This window comes from Scyliorhinus torazame, chromosome 6 (assembly GCF_047496885.1).
Source record: "Scyliorhinus torazame isolate Kashiwa2021f chromosome 6, sScyTor2.1, whole genome shotgun sequence".
In the NCBI taxonomy this organism is placed as follows: domain Eukaryota; kingdom Metazoa; phylum Chordata; class Chondrichthyes; order Carcharhiniformes; family Scyliorhinidae; genus Scyliorhinus; species Scyliorhinus torazame.
This window is the reverse complement of record NC_092712.1, coordinates 79,317,223-79,340,228: the sequence shown is the minus strand read 5'-3', so window position 1 is coordinate 79,340,228 and position 23,006 is coordinate 79,317,223. Positions and strand designations below refer to the sequence as shown.

Below are 23,006 nucleotides of genomic sequence, written 5' to 3'. Positions count from 1 at the left end.
GCGTTGCTTCCCAACTAGTTAAGCTTTCATGAGCATTCCTACCAGTAATTTCGGAAGTGCAAGTCTGCAGTCTTTTTGAGTGCGTTAGCTTATTAAAGTACAACAGCCAGGATAATAGATATTTCCTCTGACAACACATCTCTTGTACAGTGGAAACTTGTGGTGATTTTATGACCAACCGTTTGCTGGAAATGTTTAACTTTCCTGTGCCAAACTAGTGGTCAGACTTCTAAACTCTCTGAGCCTTTTGATGTTTGATCCAGTTGATACTCAAGTGATACTCAATTACTTAATTCACAGGTATTACTGTCCTTGAGAGTAGAAATAGCAAAAATAGGCCTGGTACTGAAAATTAGTGACCTTTTTGGAGCTTGAGAATTTTGCATTTAAAATTTAAGAAGCATTTAGATGTGCACTTGCAATGCCAGGGCATACAAGGCTATCGGCCAAGTGCTAGAAAATGGAATTAGAATATTAGGTGGTTGTTTTAGACCGGCGCTGACACGATGGGCCGAAAGGCCTTTTAACGCAGGAATCTCTGAAGAGCTGTTTTGAAGTGACATTTCTGGCGACGATATAGGTTTCTTTTTAAAGATCTTCCTGAATTTCCTGTGGTGTTACAATAAACACAAGTTAGGGCACAGAGGAAGTGAAGATATAGGGCAAGTTGGTCAGAGGACATTTTTGAGATTTTCAGTTGAGGAAAGGATTGAGGTTCCAATAAGGGTCGATATCAGAATATTAATAGAGGAGATTGTTTTAAACATTTGGACTTGCTTTTGTATTACTGACGGAAAGATGAAGCATACATAGTGTACCAAAGGTATTGTTTTGTAGAAGTAGCCTTAAAAGTAACTAAAATTAAAATCAATCTGAATTATATACTTGCTGTTTAATAAATGATACCACTTACCTGGAATAATCTTGTCTATTGTACAGTTGTGATTACTGAATGACTTTATGTATACTAACCAAAATGTTCATGAAGGTCTCTTGTAGGAGGGTCTTGCATTCTGACATGCTTTTACGTATCACTATTTCTTAGTTTCAGAACTTCGAAAACTTTTTGAAGCGGGCCAAAAATCCACTGTGGAAATGAACAGGTATTGAGGGAATTTTAATCATGTTTAAGTTTGGATGGAATAACTAAAATGCCACTTAATGGGTTACAATTTAAATGAATGCACTGCCGGTATCATTGAGGAGTTCAGAGTGTTTCTGTAATCCACATGTTTTCTTTGTGGATTATGTTCTGAAATTGTTTTAATAGGCAACGGCTTTTTCAATGTCTTCCACTCTCAAACTATTCTGTGCAGGAAAGAAAGAATTGCAAGACGTTTGGAAGGAATTGGAAGTGACACACAGCCAATGCTGTTGCAGAATTGTCGCGAATTAGTTGCTCATCGCCTGCTAGAAGAAGATACCCCTCGATACACACGAGCTTCTGATGCTTGCAGCCCACCCCTAGGTAAAGTGTTTTCAGAATTGAGTCCAATGGAATTCTTTGCTCAAAGCATTTCCATCTTGTATCGAAACTCCAAAATTTCCCATTGAAGACGATAAAGAGTAATTTAGTTGTGTTGAGGAGTTCATAAATTATATAGTTCTTTTTAAAAGTACAAGCAATTTCTTCGACAATCTTTTATTGAAAATGACAAAAGTAGCCTTATATGCACCCATTGGAGGTGAACTACTGTTTTCTCCTCCTAGAACTTGATACATCTCTGAAGTAATTTATGAATGACCCTTAATTGATGTCAGAACTGATGTGTATAAAAATGTTACCAACTTTGCAAACAAATTACCATTGATTGATTATCTGTGCTAACTGAAAGTAAAATGATAAACCATCTTTGGTTTTGTCTTTAATAAAGTAAGATGATAAAATATGCTCAGGATGTTACAATTTGATCTCTTCAATAAGACTGGCCATTTATAAGCACTGGGGTGGTAAAGGTTTTCAATTCTCATCTGCAGATGGCAATTGATGTTAGATCAGTTCAAATTTATATCTGAAATTGACAGATCTTTGTTTAACCAAAGGCATCAAGAGATATAATCAAAGGCGGGTATTTGAAGTTAGGTTGCAGATCAGCCACTATCTCATTGAATGGACGAAACAGAACCTGTTGCAATGTTCCTGACATTAGAATTGAAACAGAACACCTTTCTGTGTTTTTAATAAGCTTGAGATTCCTTTGCTGTCGGGCCCAATTTCAGATAAATTTTGCTCATAAATCCAGTTATAGCTGGAGTAGCTTATGAAAGAGTGAATAATGAGTAGTTCAAGAGGGTTATGAGACATATACCTTGCAGGTTAAACAAGAAGATAAGAATAAATACAATGTAAATATGTACCATTTTTATGTGCCAACATCAGAAATAAATACGGGGATCTAAAGATATTTTAATAGAGGTACATGATACTGTAGTGTTGATGGAAATTTTGCTTATAACATTTACAGGGAATAAAGGGAAATGGGGGGCCTTGTTAATTAAGGGTGCCATTATAACTGTGTAGAAGGGACTGTTTTATTGACCCAGATGGAAACTTGAATTTTAACCTATCCACCCAATGGAAATAGGATGGGTTTGAGATGCCCCTGACCTTTTACCTCCTCACTGTACAAGGGCCCAAACCCTCATTTCAGGTGATGCAGCATTTTACTTGCACACCCTCTGATTTGGTCGACTGCATTTGTTGCTCCCAATGTGATGATCTCTACATTGGGGAGACTAAACACAGACTGGTGACTGCTTTGCGGAACACCTTTGCTCCATCCGCAAGCATGACACCAACCTTCCAGTCACTTGGCATTTCAACTCAGCACTTGTGATACAATCTCAAGTGGGTGTTATAACTGGACCGGAAGATCCCAGAATGGAACCTTGGCTCCAAAAACGTAACTTGTACCTTTTTAAAATAAAAGGTAGAGGAACAGAGTCACAGGGCGACTAATTCGTTTTAACAAAAAAAAATTGATTAAATATGAAAAAATTGCATTATGATAAAATACTACACTAAAATAGACTGGGATAAGGCAGATATTTGTGGGCATAATGAAGAGGATTCTTTTGAATACAATGTTGACAACGGGTAAATTTTTAGCTGTAAGACAGCCCAGCAGCCCAATGTTCATGAGCCTCTACTGGAAATCAGCATCCAAAAGGACACGTTATTGAAGTTAACAGACCCAAAACATTGTCAAAAAGCTCACTAGGCCCTTATGGAATGCACCCTAGACAAGAATTCTGGAAGAGGTTGGGCAAGAGTCAAAAAGCCATTATTTTCCAAAAATCTTTGGAAACAGAGACAGAGGACTGCAGAATGCTACATATTACATTCTCGTTCAGAAAAGGAGGAAAGTGACTAAAGTGCAATGAGCACAGTGCAATTTTGCAGGTTTCGGACGTTGTAGTTACGAAGAAAAACTTTTTTTTTTAAACCCAGAATGTTGTTACTTTCAGGTGAGAGGGGGGAATCAACGGTCATTTGAATGCAATAGACTTTTTGTTTTCCATTTGTGAGTACTTAATTTGCATAGTGATCATAAAAGAACCAATAAGACCGATTTTCTTGAGTTCACCAAGAAAAGCGGTTAGTTTTATTATACTTCAACCGATCCAAGTAAAAATAAAATAAATATTGACTTGCACATATACAAACACACACAAATCAATAAGTAAATGACAGATTGGGTAAGGATAGGTTGGCCAAAAATGTCCATAGAAAAAAGGTAAAATAATTCTTCTGCAGAGCCAGCTGTGGAATTAAGTTATTTTTTTAAAATCTCTATCTGCTGCACATAGTGAGAGTTGACAGGACCCAAAGCCTGAATATACATATATAAAGAGAGAGGCAGTAAGGATCTAAATAATTCCTCAGCTGCTTTTACAGTTTTGAAGGGATAGCATGTGCTTAAAATACACAGGAGTGGCTGACCTGTCAACTGCCAGTAATTCAAACATGATCGTGTATTCCAATTGTACTTGATTAGCTCAAGTCTGGATCCCATCGTCCTAGCAATTAGCATTTAATTGTCCTTCTCTAACAGTTGAGTACCTCAGATGATTGTCACAGGTACCTTGTTAATGAAGTAAAAGATGTGGTGTCTTTCATATGCCTTAGGGGAGTCATTGCCTTTGGTCAGCTTTGCAGACTAGCTGTCTTCACCCCAATGGGGTTGGAATATGGAAGGTAAAATAATGCAAATGCGTGGCCATCTTGGCTGTGAGCTCAAGTCACTTTTTCGGCTGATTTTTAAAAAAAATATTATTTTTGAGAAGGTCAATTTCATGTTTCCAGTTGTTGGATTAAAAATCATGTTGTGGCACAAGGGATATCTTCATGACAATATTTTCTAAATTATGAAAGGCTTTGAGAGGAAATCAATGAAATATTTCCACTCATTAGTAAATCAATAACAAGGGGACTCCGGAGGATTATCACCCGAATGAGGAAAGTTTTAATTATATTTCCACAAACAAAATCATTAGAATGTGGAATGCTATACTACAAGAAGCTATTGAGTCAGAGGCTGTAAGATCACTCATGATGAAATTATTGAATAATTTGAAACGGAAGAACAGGGAAAGAAAACAGGAAAATGTTTCAAAGTAGACTATCGAGAGTTTCGCACTGCCATCGATTCGGTGGAACAAATGACTGCCTTCTGTGCTATGATTTCTAAAAATCTATTTTGAGTATTGTGCTGTATTTGATCAAAGTAACAGTGTAAATGTATCGGTGTTTACTTTGCTGCTACCCTTTATTGAAATAAAAGTGTTGGACTTTACCAAGTTGTTGCAGAAAGTAATAGTATTTTAGTATGCATCAACAGGCCCATGTAGTGATTTATGTACCCAGTTATGGGGAAGTACAGAGTCGAGGTCAGGTATCTCGACAACTGTGACCATTTATAGAGTGTTGTATGAAGCCCATGGCCAGGTTGCCTTTCATGGCTGAAATGGTATGTGATATTTGAAGGTCACGGAAGGAGAGATAAGGGAAATTTTAACACATTGAATGTTCTTCATTCCAGTTAGAAGATCAAACAAGGAGGGCTTGGAGCATCATCTGACTGAAGATTCCCCTTCAGAAAGGCAATCAAGACCTAGATGCCGAGGAGAGGCTAAACACATGGAAAGTGAGTCTCCTTATGTTGCTGGTATGGACACTGAAGCTTTAGATGCAAAAGCAGAGCGAATAGCAAAATACAAGGCTGAAAGAAGGAGACAACTGGCTGAGAAATATGGAATCGCCTTAGACTCTGAACCAGACGGGCGCATTGCAGCCAAATACCCAAAGGCACGGAAGGAGATTGATCTGACTGAAAAACTGCCATCACAATCAGATTGTAACAGTGACTTGATTAAATTGCACAGTTCCAGGGATGCAATGGTTAGGGAACCACAGACCCTGTCACCTTGTAAACCTAAAGAAAGTTTCTCGCTGGATGGAAATGATTTCACAGAGAGGGAAACTTTGTTGAACAAAGAGAATCACAAAAAGGTCCTTGAAATAAGTGCCGAAGGAAGAATTTTGGACCAGGCATATGTTCACGAAACTCTTGCGAACTTCAAGGATTCCACTGTGAGTGATGTGCCAGACTCCCCGTCATCTCCTCTGAGGGTTTCACTTACCTCACCAAAGCAGTTCTCAGAATCGTTTAATTCAGTTAGTGAGCAATCACAAAATTTGCAGAATAAACAAGGGTAAGAATACATTTATGAAATTTATTTATCTCAAATTATCTTGTTTTAATCAGATCACCAATAATCTTTGAATTTTCTTGACAACCGCATCTCCGATGTATTAACCATTGCTATTTGCACACTTCTATGCTCACAATATGGAGCTTTGATATTTTACTGACTCCGTGATAAGTGATTACATTTTGACATGGATGGGAAATGAATTGGATCAGATAATTACCAGTCATATTTAAAAGAAAGTTCGAGTACTTCAAAGACTCTAGAATTATTGTTAAATTTATTGTTACATTAATGTTACATTTCATCAGGTTGTATTATAACAGTGTCACCAAATTGCCATTATCCACATTTTAAGGAAAAGTTTTTAATGTAAATTCTGTTGTTTCCAAATGAGTATTCTGGGCTTTATGTTAGATATAATAACTCTGTTCAATATTATTCTAATTCGTCCTTGATCACTTAAATCATTCATTTTAAACAGAGTACTGGTGTGATATATGATTGTTTATCAGCTCTGTTTGGGGGAACAAATGTTGATTGGTTCACCAAAAGAATTGATGCAATTGGCTGTCATTTTGATGAAGTCCCTTTCATGCATTTCAAATTTAATGGCGCCTGTGCTACTTGTTCCTGTTGCTGGTTGCCATTTAGATTCAGGCCAGTCTTTTATTAATAGAATTAGAGGAAGTCTAGTTATCCGACAACAATTGTCCGTGGTGTGCGCATGTTTGGGATTTTAACCATGCCAACCATTAACTCTGCACTTTTCTGCATTCGCCACAGAATGATTGGCATAGTAAAATTTCCATACAACTGTTCATTACCTAATATAACTCACTTAATTGTCTTAATTAAGTTGTTATTTTTGTTTATAAATTTAAAGTACCCAATTCCTTTTTTTCCCAATTAAGGGACAATTTAGTGTGGCCAATCCACCTACCCTGCACATCTTTGGGTTGTGGGGATGAGACCCTCGCAAGCACGGGGAGAATGTGCAAACTCCACACAGACCTGGGGCCGGGATCGAACCCGGGTCATCAGTGCTGTGAGGCAGCAGTGCTAACCACTGTGCTACCGTGCCGCCCTTTCTTAATTAAATTTTAAGCAACACGTTAAGGCTAATGATCAACTGTCTGTAATGTAAATTGCCCCATATCCCCATGCATTGTCCAAGTTCTAAGTCTCTTTGAATACATATTTAGTGTAAGCGACGTATTTAAAGTTAATAAAAATTTAAATATGTTGTCGTAAGAAAACTATTTATGTTGCCTCTTTTACTGTCGGTATTGCATGATAGTTAACGTTAATCCAGACCGGTTTTTTATTTCTCCCCCCTCCCCCTCCCCCCATTGCCCTTATTATTGTGACGTCCAAATCCTGTGTAATTTACACTATCTCATATCTAGCATTAGTTCTTCATCTCCCCTTCCACTTCTTTGATGACTTTTGCTTACAACTCACCACCCAGCCTTCCATCAGAGACCCAAGATTACAATCACTGTGTCACGCTTTCGAACAATCTCCTGACACAGCTATGGTTTCCTACCCTTTTCCCATGCTTCAGAAGTTTTATAAAATCTTAAATCTTTTCAATGTTTGGTTACCTCGCACCCCAGCATATTCCTCAAAGGTTACAGTGTGTGAATTCCCTACGCCAAGAAAAAATGGAAAGAATTTAAATTTCTATAACAGCTGTCTCAAGCACCCCTAAGTACTTCACATAACAATAAATTGTTTTGACGTGTGGATGAACTTGGCAGTCACATCTGTTACATTTCCAGAGAGGCTTTATTTCCAGGAACATATTAAAATTGTTGTGGTGATTGCTGGTGGCCATGAATGACAAGGGCCCTCAAAGACCCAAGACCACAGTGAAGAAAACTTACGTTGCAAGTGCCAGGTTTAAGGTGCATTCCAGACACATTTAATCGGCTTCTCAACAGGTTTTCAAATTAAAAACAGTGTTTTATTTATTCCCCCCTTAGATTTACAGTAACATTTAATTGTTGGCAATGTCTTCACTCGGTTACTTGAGGACAAAACCATTGAAAGTAGAACAATTGCAATCCCTTATCCATAAAATCCAAATCATGGGCGGCACAGTAGTTAGCACTCCTGCCTCACAGCGCCAGAGACCCAGGTTTGATTCTGACCTCTGGTGACTGCCTGTGTGGAGTTTGCACATTCTTCCTGTGTCTGCGTGAGTTTCCTCTGGGTGCCCTATCCGATTTCCTCCCACAGTCCAAAGAAGTGCAGGTTAGGTGGAGTGGCCATGCTAAATTGCCCCAAGGTGGGGTTAAGGGGATAGATCGCAGGATTGGACCTAGGTAGGTTGCTCTTTCAGAGGACCGGTGCAGACTCGATGGGCCGAATGACCTCCTTCTACACTGTAGGAATTCTATGATTGGGGTATTTTTGGCAATGCTTGGATTGTTTTGATGGGTCATAGTCCACAAACCTCTGCCAACTAAGTCTGCAATAATAGTTCCTTCAATTTTTGTTCATTGTTAGGTGTATGAACATAACAATCATGTATTTTGCATGGTGTAGGAAAGAGATTTAAATTTCAAAAAAGTGATAGCAAAGCAATATGTCCTTGCACCAACCAAGCAACACCCATGTGGAAGAGAGTTCTGTTTTAAATAAATCTTGCCCTCCTGGCTTATTATCAGATGGAGAGTGGAAGGGAAGTTATTGATGGAAGGGTTAGTTCAAGATAATTCGTTGTTGCCTATTGAGCATTTTTACGGGCTAATGGGGCATTCTCTACTCTGATATCTTGGAAACTGAAACCAGTGCACTTGTGCCTATGGAACTAGAAATTAACAGCACAAACTGAGACCATGAGATCCATCTTGCTTGCTAACTCAAGCAAGAAGTAACCAAACTTAGAATGTTCTCTCCCCAGTGCCCTGTATCTGTCTCTCTTTATCCAATTTTCCTCAACCAACACAAGGCTTTCTACCTCTGCCACTCCCTGTGGCAAAACGCTTCAAGCTATAACTTGCTGCATAAGGACCTTTCTCCTCTTTTCCTCACTCCTTTGGTGACCTGTTTAAGTTGATGACCGCTCCACAGACTCTCCAAATAGAGGAGAGTTGTTCGCTATGAGAATTGAAGCCCAGTAATATTTTCAATTGCAATTGTTTGTGAACCGTAACATATTGCTTCTGTATTCGGTTACATTTGGAATCTGGTAAATCTTCCAAATTTACTCACGGTATTCACATCCATCTTTAGTTGACTTTCTTCCACAGTGTATCAACCATACCAGAGCAAGTTACTTGCCAATCTTAACCATTGCTGCTTTGAAGCCACCACTGGAAGGAAGCACAAGAATAGCCTGGCGTAAAGTTAGAATGCAACAGATGTTTGAAACCGATATTTCAGATGTTATGGCCGTGAATTTCTGGCCCCAACTTGATGTGACGGGACCCGCTGTGGGAGATTCAGCAGCCCAGCCAAAGGTCCATTGACTTCTGGTGGGACTAGATGATCCTGGTGGTGGCTGGGGTCTGACAAGCCAACCCTGCATATTTAATGAATTATCCGGGACCCTCCGCCAAAGTGGGCAGTTCTTCATCTGAGCTAGTCAATTTAGGTGGGCCCAATGAATTTCTCTGGACTCTTGGGGGAACATGGTTAAATCATTGGTTATCCATCCTTTTAATTTCCACAGTATGAAAATGAAAATCGTTTATTGTCACAAGTAGGCTTCAAATGAGGTTACTGTGAAAAGCCCCTAGTCGCCACATTCCGGCGCCTGTTCGGGGAGGCTGGTACGGGAATTGAACTGTGCTGCTGGCCTGCCTTGGTCTGCTTTCAAAGCCAGAGATTTTAATAGAATATATTTAGATTTTGCTTAGCCATTCTATCTTGTGCAAGTTTATCTCAACATTTTTCTTTTATATATTGGGATAACTGGCTGAGGTCGAGTTGTCCTCTTCCCTCTCTGACCTTTCTGAACTCCTGCTCCAGGAAATGTGTATTAATGCTTGCATGGTAAGCCACAAATATATCTGACAGTGGTTCCTAAGTCTATTGCACTAGTAGAGATTTCCAGAACTGTTGCAAACTGGCAAGAACTAATTTTATAGGAGTTCAATGGGAATAATTAAAAGTAGACTGTTGTATTCTAGCATTGTTCATGAGTAATTTTTGATTCTTCATATTACAGTTTTCCTTTTATAGAAATGTACTTTATTTCAGTATTTGTTACTTAAATGCCCTGCTTCATTCACCCTTCCCAGGCATATATGCACATCCCTCATGTTTGGGGTGAAGTTTAAATTTAGGGAAAAATATCTGGAATAGAATGTAATGTCTTGCCCTATTATGTATTTTCTTTCATGTCCTTTTCTTTTCATGTACTTAATGATCTGTTGAGCTGCTCGCAGAATAATACTTTCCACTGTACCTCGGTACATGCGACAATAAACAAAACCAATCCAATCTAATGTGTGGAATCATCAGAAACAACATATTGGGCGTGATTCTCCGTTACGAGTCCGCCTCGCTACCGCTGCCAGCGAGGACGGGGAATTTGGCGCATAGCCAAATCTCCATTCACTGCAGCGGGAAAGGAGAATCCCGCCGGCGTGAAGGAATGGAGAATGAAAAGTCAGTATTTGAAAATAAGAGGGAATGTTTTTTTTAATAATCTTTCCATTCAGCAACAGTTCAAAACTACTCTCATGATAATTGCCATTTTTGTCCGCATGACATTGGTGTATTAAATTATGCATGATCCTTTTGTTCAATTGAAATACATTTCAATTTTGCTTAGACATGCAACCTGGTGCAAGTTGATCTCAACATTATTTTTTTGTTATGGCAACTGAAAAACCTATCACAGGATATATATAGCTGCCAGTTCAGATGGCTGGTCAATGATGTATTCAAAATAAAAATAGAACATTCTGGAAACACTGCTCGGGTCATGCAGCATCTATGGAATGAAAGAGGTAGGGTAAAGGCTTTCGGCCTTGACTAAATCCTACCTTCCCCTCTCCACAGGTGCTGCATGACCTGCTGAATGTTTCTCGTATTTTTCTGCTTTTAAGTTCAGATTTCCAGCATCTGCAGTACCTCATTTTTTAAAATTCATTTTCTGAAACATTTTTTTTTTTTCTAATCCAAAATGAATTTTATTGAGCTTGTTCGAAGGGTACCGATGATTTTGGAATTTTTATTTGTTCCTATCCTTGGAGGAATTTTATGGAAACATAGAATCGGTGATAGAGTTTCTTAAAGGAGTAGTACAGCAAGTTGATCTCGGTTAGTTCTCCATTGAACCATTGAATAACCTGGCGTAAAGTCTCCCAGGCCTGCCTGTTTACAATAGATCAACTACAATTGCTACCCACTTATATTATGGTAAATCTGGTGAAGCAGCAAGATTGTTGTATAAAATTATTGCCAGGTGTTTGAAGAGTCCTGATTAATTCAAAATTGAGATATCTTGTGGTTCACGATTGTTGTATAATTTTGTGTTCAGATTTCTGACGACCGGTAAACGCGGGCATACCAATGGGCATAAGCAGCTACCTGACTCCGTGTATCATAACTGCTTGAAATGCTTATCAGTGCATTGCTACCTACAACGAGGTTTAGCCCTAACACTTTCCCCAACATGTACAGAATACAGACCAGTCAGGGCAACCTGGTTTAATTGTTAATGGAGAGATAAATGAGTGTTTCTGCTAAGGTATTTAGTGCATGAATATGTTTTTTTTAAAAAAGAAGTTCAAAGCAGAGGTCGTTAGATTTCAAGATACCAATGACATCAGGGGATATGAGGCGAGTACAAGATGATGGTGTTGAGGTAGACAATCAACCATGATCTTGTTAGGGCAGCACGGTGGCACAATGGTTAGCAATGCTGCCTCATGGCACAGAGGACTTAGTTTCGATCCCAGCTCTGGGTCACTGTCCGTGTGGAGTTTGCACATTCTCCCCGTGTTTGCGTGGGTTTCGCCCCCACAACCCAAAGATGTGCAGGGTAGGTGGATTGGCCATGCTAAATTGCCCCTTAATTGGAAAAAATGAATTGGGTGCACTAAATTTTTTTTTAAAAATATGATCTTGTTAAATGGCTGAGCTGGCTCGTGTGGCCGAATAGCCGACTGCCAATTTTCCCGTAAAATATTTAAATCATAAAATAGTATAGCATTTTACTGTCTTTTGCTGGCGGGTTTGAAGGTGGTGGGGTTTGTAAAATGCAATGCCTGGCCTGTCTGCTACCTTCAAAGCAGATCAAAGTCGCGATAGTCCCAGATGACCATAGGCTGATTTCCCCTTGAGGGGGGGAGAGCTGACTGGTGGTGATTTTTTTAAAATATATTTTTATTCTCCTTTTTCACATTTTCTCCCAAATTTACATCCAACACTAAACAATAATCAGTAACGAATGTAATGTCAATCCCCATATCAATAGCAACGATCCCATCCTCCCACCTACCCCAAACATTAGCCCGCATGTTAACATAAACAAGTGACAAAAAGGAATCAGGAATCACCCATAGTCACCATTAACACATACAGACCCCTCCCCCCAGCCCCCCCCCCCCCCCCCAAATGTTCGATGTGATCCAATTCTTGAAAGTGCATAATGAATAACGCCCATGAATTATAGAACCCCTCCATCCTTCCCCTCAGTTCAAATGTGACCTTTTCAAGCATCAAGAATTCCAGCTGGTGCCCCCGCCATGCCAGAGGTTGATCTCTACCCTGACAGGATCCGTCTTCAGGCGATCAACGAGGCGAAGGCTACAACATCTGCCTCTGCGCCCGTTTCCAATCCCGGCTGTTCCGACACCCTGAATATGGCCTCCCGAAGGCCTGGGTCCAGTTTTACGTGCACCACTTTAGAGATTACCTTAAAAACCTCCATCCAGCAATCCTCCAGCTTTGGACAGGACCAAAATATATGAATGTGGTTTGCGGAGATGAACAAGTGCTAATCAAATATCGCAGATAGGCTTAATGAGGGCATAATGGAGAAGAGAGAGAGGAGGAGAGATTTTGGAAGAAAATTCCAGAACTTAAATCCTCGACAACACCTTGGAACTCCCTTCCTAACAACACTGTATGTGTGTGTGTGTGTGTGCGTGCGTACCTACACCATATGGACTACAATGATTCAAGAAGGTGGATCACCACCACCTTTGCGAGGGAAATTAGAGAAGGGCAATAATATTGGCCTAGCCATGGATAAACATACAAATTAGGAGCAAGAGTCGCCCATTCAGCCCCTCGAGCCTGCTCGGCCATTTGGTAAGCTTATTGCTGATCTGATAGTGGCCTTAACTCTACTTTCCTCTCTATCTCCTATAACCTTTGATGCCCTTTTTAATAAAGAATTAATCTAACTCAGCCTTAAAAATATTCAACAATGCTGCTGCCAGTGCTCTCGACAGAATAATGATACTCTGAGAGCAAAGAAAATGTCTCCTCATCGCCATCTTAAATGGGAGACCCATTATTTAGGGCTGGTTTAGCTCTGTAGGCTAGACAGGTTTGTGATGCAGAACAAGGCCAGCCGTGCTGGTTCAATTCCCGTATCAGCTTACCCAAACAGGCACTGGAATGTGGCGACTAGGGGCTTTTCACAGTAACTTCATACTTGTGACAATAAAAGGTTATTATTATTATTGTATTGTGTCCATTAATTCTAGAATCTCCCAGAAGGGGAACATCCTTTCGGCATCCACCCTGTCAAGTTCCCTCAGGATCTTGTCTGTTTCAATAAGGTCCTTTCTCATTCTTCTTAACTGAAATGAATACAGACCCAACCTTGCTTCATAAGATAACCCCTTCATCCCAGAAATCAATTGAGTATACCTTTCTGATCTGCTTCTAATGCAGATATATCCTCCTTTAAGTAAGGAGGTTAAAACTTTACACATCACTCCAGATGTGGTTTCACCAGGCCCTGCACTGCTGCAGTAAAACTTCCCTACTTATGTACTCCATTTCCCTTGCAATAAACACCAACATTCCATTTGCCTTCCTAATCTCTTGCTGTAACTGCACACCAACCTTTTCGTGATTCATGTAGCGGCACACCCCGACTCCTCTGTACCGCAGAGTTCAGGAATCTCTCTCCATTTAAATAATATATTGCTTTTCTATTCTTCTTGCCAAAGTGGACAAGTTCACATTTTCCCAAATTACACTTCACCTGCCAATTTTTTACCCACTCATTAACCTATCGATATCCCTTTGCAGATTCCTTATGACCTCTTCACAACTTAATTTCCTACCTATCTTTGTGCCATCTGCAAATTTTACAACCATACATTTTGTCCCTTCGTCCCAGATATTGATAAATTGATATTTTTACATATGTGAAAGAATAAAAGCATCTGAAGACCTGTATTAAGATCAAGATGCATAAGAGGAGAGAATTGGAGAACGCAGATACCTTAATAATCTTTATTGTCACAAGTAGGCTTACATTAACACTGCAATGTAGTTACTGTGAAAATCCCCTAGTCACCACACTCCGGCACCTATTCAGGTACACACAGGGAGAATTCAGAATGTCCAATTCACCTAACAAGCACGTCTTTTGAGACTAAAGGGAGGAAACCGGAGCACCCGGAGGAAACCCACACAGACACCTCAGAGGGTTGTAAGGCAGGATGAGGTTACACCTTTCCCCTCTAATGGTGAAGAACCTGGCGTCTGATTATGACAACAAGGTCAAAGAAGTTGTACAAAACTTGAAACTTTGAGAAGTGCATTTAGTTATATCTCCATAATAAGTAAATTGGGTGCAACTTATTTATCATGATTTTTTTCTTGGGTGCAACCAACAAACGTACAAGCATATGAATTAAGAGCAGGAGTAGGCTCCTCCAGCCTGTTTCGCCATTCAATAAGGTAATTGCTGATCGAATTTTAACCTCAACTTCGCAATCCTGTATAACCCAGATAACCTTTCACCCCCTTGCTTATCAAGAATCTATCTACTTCTGCCATAAAAATATTCAAAGACTCTGCCACAACCATCTTCTGAGGAAGACTCACGACCCACAGGGAAAAACGTTTTTCTCATCTCCATCTTAAATGGGCGACCCATTATTTTAAACAGTGGCCCCTAGTTTCTGACCTAATTCCTTGTGACAGATGTTGAGCTAATTTGCTTATAGTTTCCTGCTTTCTGTCTCCCTCCTTTTTTGAACAAAGGAATTACGTTAGCTTTTTTCCAATCTAATGGAAATTAAAATCAACTTTCTCACTAGCCACTTCTTTTAGAATGAATTCCACCTGGGGACTTGAAGTTCCACCTATTTGCTAAGCACTACTTCCTGCTGATTATATTCCTCCATCCTTTCTAATTCCCGATTTATTCGGCTGTTTCTTGTGCCCTCTGAAATGAAGACTGATGCAAAATACCTATTCAATTTATCTGTCATCTCTGTATTTTCCATACTCCCTTTCTGTAGGACCAATGCTCACTTTGTTAGCTATTCTTCTTAATATATCGACAGAAACTGTTAATATCTTGTCTTTATATTTCTAGCTAGCTTTCTCTTGACCTCTAATTTTTCCCCATCTTTAGTCATTCTTTATTGTTTTTAATTCAGTCCAATCTTCTAACCTTCCACCCATTTTTGCACAATTATATGCTTTTTCTTTAAGTTTAATACCAGATTTAACTTTTTTTAGTTAACCACGGATAGGGTTAATGGGGATTTTTTTTGTTATTGACAGTGCAGAAAGAGGCCATTCAGCCATCGTGTCCACACCGGCTCCCAAAATAACTACCCAGCTATTCCCATTCTCCTGTAGCCCTCTAAATGAATCACTTTCAAATATATATCAGCTCTATTTTGAAACCTCCTATGGAATCCGTTTCCACCACTCTCCCAGACAGCACATTCCAAACCCCAACAACTCGGAGTAAAGAAGTTTCTCCTCATCTCACTCCTAGCTCTCTTTGCTGACCATCTTGAAATTGTGATCCCTAGTCACTGACATATCAACTAGTGGAAACAGAATATCTTTCTTCACCCTGTCAACGTTGTTCAGAATTTAGAACACCTCAATAAGTTCACCTCTTATTCTTCTCTGTTCCAAGGGGAACAAGCCCGATTTCTCCAATCTTTCCTTGAATCTAAAATTCCTCTTTCCTGGTATCATTCTGGTAAATCCCCTCTGCATTCTCTCCAGGGCTTTCACATCCTTTCTTAAATAAGGTGCCCGGAATTGAAAAGAATATTCCAAATGTGGTCTGACCAATGATTTGTAGATGTGTAGCATCACTTACTTGCTTTTATACTCTACGCTTTTATTTCTAAACCCAAGGATCCTTAACAACTGTTTCAACTTGCCTGGTCACCTTCAGAGAATTATGCACTTGAACCCTCGGGTCCCTCCGCTCAAAGTTGTACCACTGAGCCAAAAGCGTCTCCCCATATTCCTTCTATCAAAATGCATTACCTCACACTTCACTGTATTGTAATTCATCTGCCATGTGTCTACCCATTTAGCCATGTCCCTCTGAAGTCAATGTCCCTCTGAAGTAGCCCAGCATCATCCTCACAATTCACTATTCTCTCTAGCTTAGTACCATCTGCAAATTTAGAGATTTTGCCCGCAACACCCACTTCTAAATCATTTGTATAAATCAGAAAAAACAAGGGTCCCAACACCGAGTCTGCAGAACACCACTTTCAACGCATCTCCATTCTGAGAAATGCCAATCTATACCTACCCTCTGTTTCCTGTCTCTTAGCCAACTTCTAATCCATGCTGCCAAGAACCCATCAATCCCAAACATTTTTAATTTAACAACCAACCTGCCATGTGGCACTGTATCAAATGCTTAATGTTTTTATAGGTGCAGAATGCACATAGATTTCATTTAGACATTCTACCACAGGTACAGGTTTATCTGTTATTTTTTTTCTATTTGGATAACTTATTTAGCCACATCCAAAGCAGTTACGCCAATCTCAGGCCTCGTCAGTCCAACAATTTGTGTAAGAACTTTTCTAATCCAGAATCGCAATTTGACATGGAATTGGTTTAAATGATATCCAAAACGTCTGTGAACAACTGATGTTCATGGGTTGTTAGGAAGCTTGGCATTTGATGGCTCATTTGAAAGTTGCCTGTGCATGAAAGGATGGAATTGGGCAATATGTGATGGCTGTGAGTTAAGTAACTTACTGCCTATCTCGCACAAGAAAAATGACAATTTGGGTGAGGCAGTAGGGGACTGCAGATCCCGTGGAAAGTCACACCTGCAGGTGTACAAAACCTAGGCAAGGAAAGGAGATTTTTTTCAGGTTGGGTGAAAATGCTACAGGTGCCGCTATGATTTGGCTTCTGCTTTGCGACAGAAGAACCCTGTGTCTTACAGTAAATTAAATATTTAAAATAAAAACTTCATGATATTTCTGCAAGCTTTGGTAACTTCATAATAGGTAATTGTACTCAAAGAAGAAAATAGTACCTGTGGTGTGGAATCCTTAGGTGTGGAATCATGGCAGCAAATTGATTCTAGCTGTCTGCTATATTTCCATATAGCAATTCAATGAAAGTAAAGAATGAATGGTTTCTACAGAGAGATTCCAATGGCGAGACACCTTCTCTGATCAACTGGCCTTCCAGGTACTGTGGAACGTAACTTTTGTTTTGTCATTTTCAGATCATTCCTAATGATGCATTTTAACAACTTTTTCACATTGCTCATCAAATCATTGTGTTTTCCCAGTGTTGACCAGCATTTGATGTTGGTTTGACATCTTTCCTGGTTGAAAGATCACATACTAAACTAATTGTTCATTTTTTGTGTATCTCCACAACTAATTTGTTGGATTTTGGATGTGCATGACTAATCCTTTCTTTGACCAGACAACACAAAAATGTGATTCAGTTCCTAGTCACATATTAAGCATTCATCAAAAGTCCTCCCTTGAAACGTTTTGTATGATTATTGCTGCAAAATTCATATTTCCCCTCAGATGCTAGCATAAACCGAGGAGTTGGTCACATGTTGGATGGTGAAACAGTTCAATTAGCAGTTTAATATGCATTTGCTAAACGTTAAAATATAAACCCAGACCAAATTAATGCTAAATTTGTTTTTAATTATATGTCTAGATGCAAATGATGAATTGACCTGATTACTGTTAACTAATCTGAGGTTAATTTTGTCATGTGTAGGGACACCGATTACTCCATAGCGATAGAAAAGAGATACTGGGCGCAATATAGTGTTTTGTGTCAGGAGAACTTGATTAAAATTGACCTGATTCAGGTGTAGATAAGCTAGAATCCCTTCAGATATGGATAAGAGATGTGGTAAGAAGACAAATTATCCTGGGCACCTATTTTAGAGCATCAGGAAGATTGATTGGACCAACCACTTTATAACCATATAAGGGAAGTATGTACATAAACAAATGCAGTTGTTAGAATCATAGAATTGTTAAAGCACAAGAGGTTGTCATGTGTCCATGTCCATGCCAGTTTCTCTGCAAGAGCAACTGAGCTAGCCCCACTCCCCCATTCTTTCTCCTTGGCCCTGCATTTTCTTTCCTCTTCAAAACCACTGTTGAATCTGCCTCCACCACTCTCTCAGGCGGTGCATTCCATTTCCTCACCACAAGTTGCATAAAAATATTTTTTTCTTACGTTGCCTTTGATTCTTTTGCCATTCACCTTAAATTTGAGTCCTCTGGTTCTTAATCCTTCCAATGGAAGAGTTGCTCCCTTTTTTTTTTAAACAAATGCATTATCTTTTCCCAATTAAGGGGCAATTTAGCATGGCCAATTCACTTACCCTGCACATCTTTGGGTTGTGGGGGTGAGACCCACGCAGACACGGGGGGGATGTGTTAACTCCATACGGACAGTGACCCTGGGCCGGGATCGAACCCGGATCCACAGTGCCGAGAGGCAGCAATGCCAACCACTGCGCCACCGTGCCACCCCTAGTTTCTCCCTTTCTACTCTGAACTAGACCGCTCATAATTTTGAACATCTCAATCAACCTCCCTCTCAACCTTCTCTCTTCAAAAGAAGAATTGTATTCATTTACGGGATGTGGGTGTCGCTGACTGGACCAGTATTTCTTGCCCATCCCAAACTGCCCTCTATTTCAGAGAGCATTTGATAGTCAACCACATTGCTGTGGATCTGGAGTCACATGATGGCCAGACCAGGTAAGGATGGCAGACCTCCTTCCCTAAAGGACAGTAGTGAGACTAAGGGGTTTTTAACAACAATCAACAATGGTTTCAAGAAAAACCCAAGCTTCTCAAATCTAGGAGCAGTTTCAATTTGCCAGGCATAAATATAAAATCTATAAAATGTAAAGCAAGAATAAATAAATAATCCTATATAGAATATTAGGTAAATCTAGGATCACACGGATCAATAATAAGGTACAACCAGGAGATGGAGAATTGGGTCAAAGTTGGAACATACAGTGACCAGGAGTTTCATTCAAGTTTAGTAAGATAGATCGAGGAATTTGCTTGGGAGGCAACTCTGGACGAGGGGGAAAGCAAGGCAAACCAAGCACAAGGGCAAACGACCTGTGGGGAAGAAGAGTACAAAGAGCAAAAGCCACAGCAGGTGGGGAATAAAGACAACAATGAAACTATTGATGCAGGTAGCTTGGTGCTGCTCCTGGGCCAACAAAGACTCACCCGCAACCTTGGTCATGAACTTTATCAATTTCTCCACTGCCTTAGTTACTTTGGACGGAACCTTTTTTTAAAGAGACTACTTTTATAATTGGCACAAATAAGAACATTAATCTGTTATTATGCACTAACCGGTTCGATATATGGTATATAAATTATGCATGCATGAAACTTTGATTAAATGTGCCTGTGTCTATGGGCACCTAACATGTTCCGGTGTGTATTTATATGTGCACTTTTTGACTGAGAGGTGAAAACCAGCCAACTCACTTATGAAATCTATACATATCAGCACACATTCATTCAACAATGCCAACAAATTATTTCACTCAACCATGTTATTGAGAAATAAAATCTGGAGTGTATTCTGTTGACCTCCTTACTATATTCTGGTGCCCTTCCTTCAACCATTCCATTTTGGGCATTGTTAGCAGTGATCCTGTGTTGTGCTTACAAAACAAAAAGCGCTAACCTACTTAATTGATAGCCTGGTGTTCTTGCATTGTCTCCAGGTGTGTTCAGTGAAGGTGGGGAGCGTTCTCAAACAATCATCTTAAAAAGAGTAACATCTTTTAGGCATGTTTCATAAAAGCCAACAAGTTATTGAGGTCATCTTAAGGCTGACATTCTTTTCTATTTTTAACTATAAAACTGCTCCACTTTATAGCTGTAGTGTTGCTCTTTAACAGTCAAATAACAGGATAACGAAAATGGCAAACATCAACGTATGACAACAGTCTTCTGTACAGCTGGGTAGACCGGCATTGTTCAAGGATCTGATTTGGATCGCAGTGTGAAATGTTGTACAATAGAAGCAGGGCTAAGAGAAGTTGACTTTACCAAAACAGCTAACAGTTAGAAGTTGTGATGTGGAGATGCCGGTGTTGCACTGGGATAGGCACGGTTTTGTGAGGGCCACGAAGAATAGAGCATGAGTTGAAGGATCGAAAGAAATAACATTTATTTACAATTACATATATATACAACAGCAGCAACAACTCCTTTGCTGCTCACTCCTCTCTAGCTGGTTCAAAACTGGCCAGCTTTATTTATGCAGGGAATCTGTGAATGGTTTCTCTTCCCCCCCACCCCATTGGGGAAGCTCATACTCCCAAAGGATTGTGGGATTGCCATTAGTCCCCAGCCAGTGGTAAGCAGGCAGTTTTTAACACACAGCAAGAAGTTTTACAACACCAGGTTAAAGTTCAACAGGTTTGTTTTGAATCACTAGCTTTCAGAGCACAGCTCCTTCATCAGGTGAGTTAGAAGTTGTTAATTAAAGTTTTTCTGTCGCAAAAAACTGTTGATGCTGAAAACATTCAACAGGTCAGGCAGCATCTGTGGAGGGAGAAACGGAGGTAAAAGGAGGAGATCTGTGATAGGGCATGCAAGGTTAAATAACAACTGGTTTCATGGTTCAAAATCCAAAGAAAGTGGTAATAGGTAAAGAAACAAAAGATCTGTCTAGATGAGGTGTGAATTGCTAAATGGCAAAATCAATCAAAAGTGGTAAAGAAAAATATTAGACAAAACCCAAACCAGCAAAATAAAAAAACTCTCAAAACACGATGGGGATAGATGTTGTCATTTAAAATTGTTGAGCTCAGTAGTGAGTTCAGAAGGCTGGTGCTGAGTTGAAAAATGAAGCGCTGTTCCTCGAGCTTGTAAAGAGCTTCATTGGAACACTGGAGCAGATCAAGGACAGAAATGTCAGAGTCTTATGGAGGTGGAACCTTGAAATGACGAGCAGCTCAGTTCTGCAAAGTGGTCACCCAGTCTGCGTTTGGTCCAATGTAGAGGAGACCACATCGTGAGCATAGAATACAAAATATTAAATCAAAAGAAGTACAGCTAAATTGTTGCTTCGCTTGGAAAGAGTGTTGAGGCCTTGGAAAGTGAGAAGGGAGGAGGATTTTACAGCGCCTGCATTGGCATGGGAAGGTGCCATAGGAAAGGGAAGAGATTTTATCTGTCTGTCTTCTATAAGTCATTCTATTAAACCTAGAGCAAAGTGTGCTTAGGACACAAAGACTGCAGAGGGATATAAGTAGTTTAAGTGAGTGGGCAAGGGTCTGGCAAATGGAGTACAATGTTGATAAATGTGAGCTCATCCATTTTGGTAGGAATAACAGCAAAATATTAATTAAATGATAAAATAAATTCAGCATGCTACTGGGTGTCCTTGTGCATGAATTGCAAAAAGTTGATTTGCAGGTGCAGCATTTAATTAAGAAGGCAAATTGAATTTTCATTGCTATCGGGATGGAATTTAAAAGCAGGGAGGTTATGCTGCAGCTGTATAGGGTGCTGGTGAGGCCACACCTGGAGTACTGTGTACAGTTTTGGTCTCCTTACTTGAGAAAGGATGTACTGGCACTGGAGGGTGCGCAGAGGAGATTCTCTGGGTTGATTCCAGAGTTGGGAGGATTAGCTTATGAGGAGAGACTGAATAGAGTGGAACTATACTCATTGGAATTTAGAAGAATGAAGGAGGGATCTTATAGAAACATAAAATTATGAAGCAAATAGATAAGATAGAAGCAGAGAGGTTGTTTCCACTGATGGGTGAAACTAGAACTAGGGGGCATAGCCTCAAAATAAGGAAGAGCAGATTTAGGACCGAGTTGAGGAGGAACTTCTTCACCCAAGAGTTTGTGAATCTGTGGAATTCCCTGCCCAGTGAAGCAGTTGAGGCTACCTTGTTAAATGTTTTTCAAGGTAAAGTTAAATAGATTTTTGAACAGTAAAGGAATTAGAGTATGCTGAGCGGGCGGGTAAGTGGAGCTGAGTCCACAAAAAGATCAACCATGATCTTATTGAATTGCAGAGCAGGCCCAAGGGGCCAGGTGGCCTACTCCTGCTCCTAGTTCTTATGTTCTTAAGTCAGTTATGAAGGTTTCTTAAGTCAAAGTCCGCCTTGCATATATTCAGGATGTAACCTCAAATTGTAGACTGGTCTAGTTACAGACTACTTTAGGACAGTGTTGCACAGTACCTACTGCTTTTTATTTAATCACAAATGCAGCTTGGCATTTGCCAAATCGGAATTCCCAATGAGGCTTGGGACTGGCATATTGGATAATACTGCTTTGGGACCATATAATTCAAATGCTCCTAGCTTGTACCAAAAGGTAGTCCCAAGATGTAAAAGGGAGTTTCGAAAAAAAAAGTCTCTAAATTGAAAGTGGCATTTTCTGTTTTCTACCTCACATCTCTGGTAAAGAAACATCCGTAACTGCCCTGGAAGAGATTTAATGAATGAAGTAAATCATTGTGGGATTAGACTTGGCGGTTTGTGAAGGAAAGTACAAGTGCTTGATCGGTGGACCAGAGTCCAGTTTCTGTCCTTGTAACATCCCTAGTTCCGTGATTTTTCACAAGAGAAGAACAGTTTGCGCAAGGAAACTATATTGTCACTGATTCCGGAGAGAGATTTAGTAATTGTAGCTTGATTGGGTATTGGCTCATGCCTTGAAGTAATGATACTAATATTGCAACAAGTATATTGACCAGATGTTCCTGCGTCTACTTCTAACTTACTCCAAATGCTTCCCGTCCAGGTCAGGGCAAAAGGTAGATGGTGTTCAATTTCAAGCAGTTTGTCTAGCTGGGTTGCTTAGAGCC

The 23,006-nt window shown here is 39.8% G+C and overlaps 1 protein-coding gene across 14 annotated transcripts in view; it reads left to right on the top strand.

Annotated features, from left to right (window-relative positions):
• Nucleotides 1-23,006, top strand: part of svila (supervillin a) — a 433,091-nt gene that overhangs the window by 230,353 nt on the left and 179,732 nt on the right. For 13 of the 14 annotated variants that reach the window (XM_072508365.1, XM_072508366.1, XM_072508367.1 and 10 more), the window contains 4 exons: nucleotides 1,046-1,103; nucleotides 1,317-1,468; nucleotides 5,043-5,715; nucleotides 17,257-17,340. In XM_072508365.1, the coding sequence (XP_072364466.1) occupies nucleotides 1,096-1,103; nucleotides 1,317-1,468; nucleotides 5,043-5,715; nucleotides 17,257-17,340 (917 nt within the window). In that variant the 5' untranslated portion in view covers nucleotides 1,046-1,095. The remainder of the gene's footprint in view (nucleotides 1-1,045; nucleotides 1,104-1,316; nucleotides 1,469-5,042; nucleotides 5,716-17,256; nucleotides 17,341-23,006) is intronic. The other variant, XM_072508371.1, reaches the window with a different exon arrangement.